General features: G+C 36.7%; 1 protein-coding gene across 4 annotated transcripts in view; it reads left to right on the forward strand.

Moving 5' to 3' along the window:
- The window catches only part of LOC125034324 (alpha-2-macroglobulin-like protein 1), a 47,616-nt gene that overhangs the window by 29,586 nt on the left and 15,530 nt on the right, over positions 1-2,500 (forward strand). For all 4 annotated transcript variants that reach the window (XM_047626120.1, XM_047626122.1, XM_047626123.1 and 1 more), the window contains 3 exons: positions 1-112; positions 923-1,144; positions 1,952-2,104. In XM_047626120.1, coding sequence (XP_047482076.1) covers positions 1-112; positions 923-1,144; positions 1,952-2,104 — 487 coding nt within the window. The remainder of the gene's footprint in view (positions 113-922; positions 1,145-1,951; positions 2,105-2,500) is intronic.

The raw sequence follows: 2,500 nt of genomic DNA on the forward strand, positions 1-2,500 counted from the left end.
TTACACGTATGGGCAACCCGTGACAGGCAGCGGCAATCTCTTTGTGAAGAAACACAGGTACTATTATTACGAAATGGACACAATGGACGACGTCCTTACCATTCCTATCCCGGTACGTAGTTTGTGGTTATTGCCTGGGCACTGATAATGACGATAACAATGATTATAACCGTTGTATCACCACTGACCAGTCTCAGTTTTAGTAACTGGTTCTGTACTGTGGAATGAGTTTAGAGTGGATAGGAAGTGTACAATTCATACCGATTTGAAAGAGAAAAAACAAGATGTTCTTCTTCTTCTTCCTCTTATTATTTTTATTATTGAATGAGCTCACGAGATTGCATAATTAAATTTAATTAGAAAGAGTGGCTTTTCCCTTTGAGTTGAAATGTGATTTGATTTCCCTTGTATTTTTCTATGTCTGCCTATCCTTTTGCCTTACTGATAAATAAATACCTATATTTCTTTACCTCAGTTTCTTCATCCCTTCCTTTTTCTCTTCTCCTTCCTCTTCTTAATAATGATTCGGAGGTTGTTTGTCTATTTACACGTATAAATGTGTTTATATATTAATTTTATTTAGATGATCTATTCATTGGTATCTATTAGAATTAGTATGATTAAGTATCCACCTGCCTATCACTATACTGAGGTCGTCTACTTCGGGATTATTGTCAAAATAATTATCCATCGATATGTTAATATATAAAAACTTACCCGCCGATCTATTAAAATTAGAATGCCCATGTTATCTCCCATTCAATATCAGTATATAAATGTTATCTATCAATATCAGTACCTACTTAACAGTATCGATAGATTTAGCTAATCTAACTCTCTGTCAGTGCCATTGCATTTAGGCTGTCGATCCACCTGTCTCTGCCCCTCGAACGACCCCTTCACGAGTACATCCTTCCTTCAGACCTTCAGCGGTTGCACGGACGTCGAGGTGGACACCAGCCTGATCAACACGGAAGGTTACGGCTTCATAGGCAAGCTCGCCCTGACAGCTGACATCACCGAGGAAGGCACCGGGCACATGGCCTCTGGCACCGCCACCATCCAGCTGGCTAGCCAACGCCTCTCCTTCACGCAGATTAGCCGAGTGAAAGATGCCAAGCCGGGCCTGCCCTTCGAGATGCAGGTTGGCTGATGGCGCTCGCACTCTCTCTGGCTGTATCCCCATGTGTCTGTTTGTGTAAATGGTTTGTGTGTGAGAGTGTGTAGATTTAATAATTTAAATTTAATTTTTAATTTAGTTTGATTCCATTTAGATATTCTTGGTGTGACATATTGTCAATTTCACTTTGCTTTTAAATTATCCCCTGTGTGCAAGGAATGGCCGAGATTACCATCCACTGGCGGCGAGGGATTTGAGGATTATATATCTATATCAATGCGGCATTGCATTATTCCATCTTTCATATATATACCTCAGGACATCTGACTTTGGTTTCGAATTTCTAAGTAAATTTCCACCGAGTGCTCACAGGGAGTGTGTATACATATATATGTATATATGCATCTATATATATATATATATATATATATATATATATATATATATATATATATACATATATGTATGAATGTATGCACACACACACACACACACACACACACACACACACACACACACACACACACACACACACACACACACACACATATATGTATATATATGTATATATACATATATGTATATATATATATACACACATATATATATATATATATATATATATATATATATATATATATATACGTATTATATACGCATACATTCTTTTCTCTTTATTATTATTATTATCATTATTATTATCATCATATTCATCCCCATCATTATTATTATAGTTCTTATTAATATCGTTATTATATTATCATTTTCGTAATCTACCTATCATTCTACTCTCACCATCACCCTATAATAACAAACCTCTCCCTGCAACAGATTCAGGCGAGGTTCCCAGACGAAACAGGCGCGCCAGGAGTCGAAGTCAAAGCCTGTGTCGACACCGCGTGCAAGAACTTCGTAACGGACCAGCACGGCGTCTTCAGTGTGATGGTGCCGCCTCACCTTGTCGAACCTCAAGGCAAACTCAAGGTTGGGTCTTACCGTGGTCATAGGGGGAGGATCGGGGGATATAACTGGGGGGGGGGGGGGGGGGGTGAAGCGTGTCTGAAGAGGAAAGGAGAAGGATGGTGGAGGATGGGAATTTGTAGAAAGTGGAGTATGATTAAGTCAGTCAGTCAGGGATGGCTTTTTCTTTTCTCTTGTTATTATTTTTTAGTATTGATATTGTTATTATTATTATTATTATTGTCATTACTATGATTAGTGTTATTCTTTATTCTTATGATTATTATTGATATTATTGTCATTCTCATTATCATAATTATCATATTTGCTATTATTATTACCATTATTATTATTATTATTATTATTATTTTCATTATTATTATTATCATCATTTTTTAATTTTATCATTATCAGCATCAC

This window comes from Penaeus chinensis, chromosome 17 (assembly GCF_019202785.1).
Source record: "Penaeus chinensis breed Huanghai No. 1 chromosome 17, ASM1920278v2, whole genome shotgun sequence".
Taxonomy (NCBI): domain Eukaryota; kingdom Metazoa; phylum Arthropoda; class Malacostraca; order Decapoda; family Penaeidae; genus Penaeus; species Penaeus chinensis.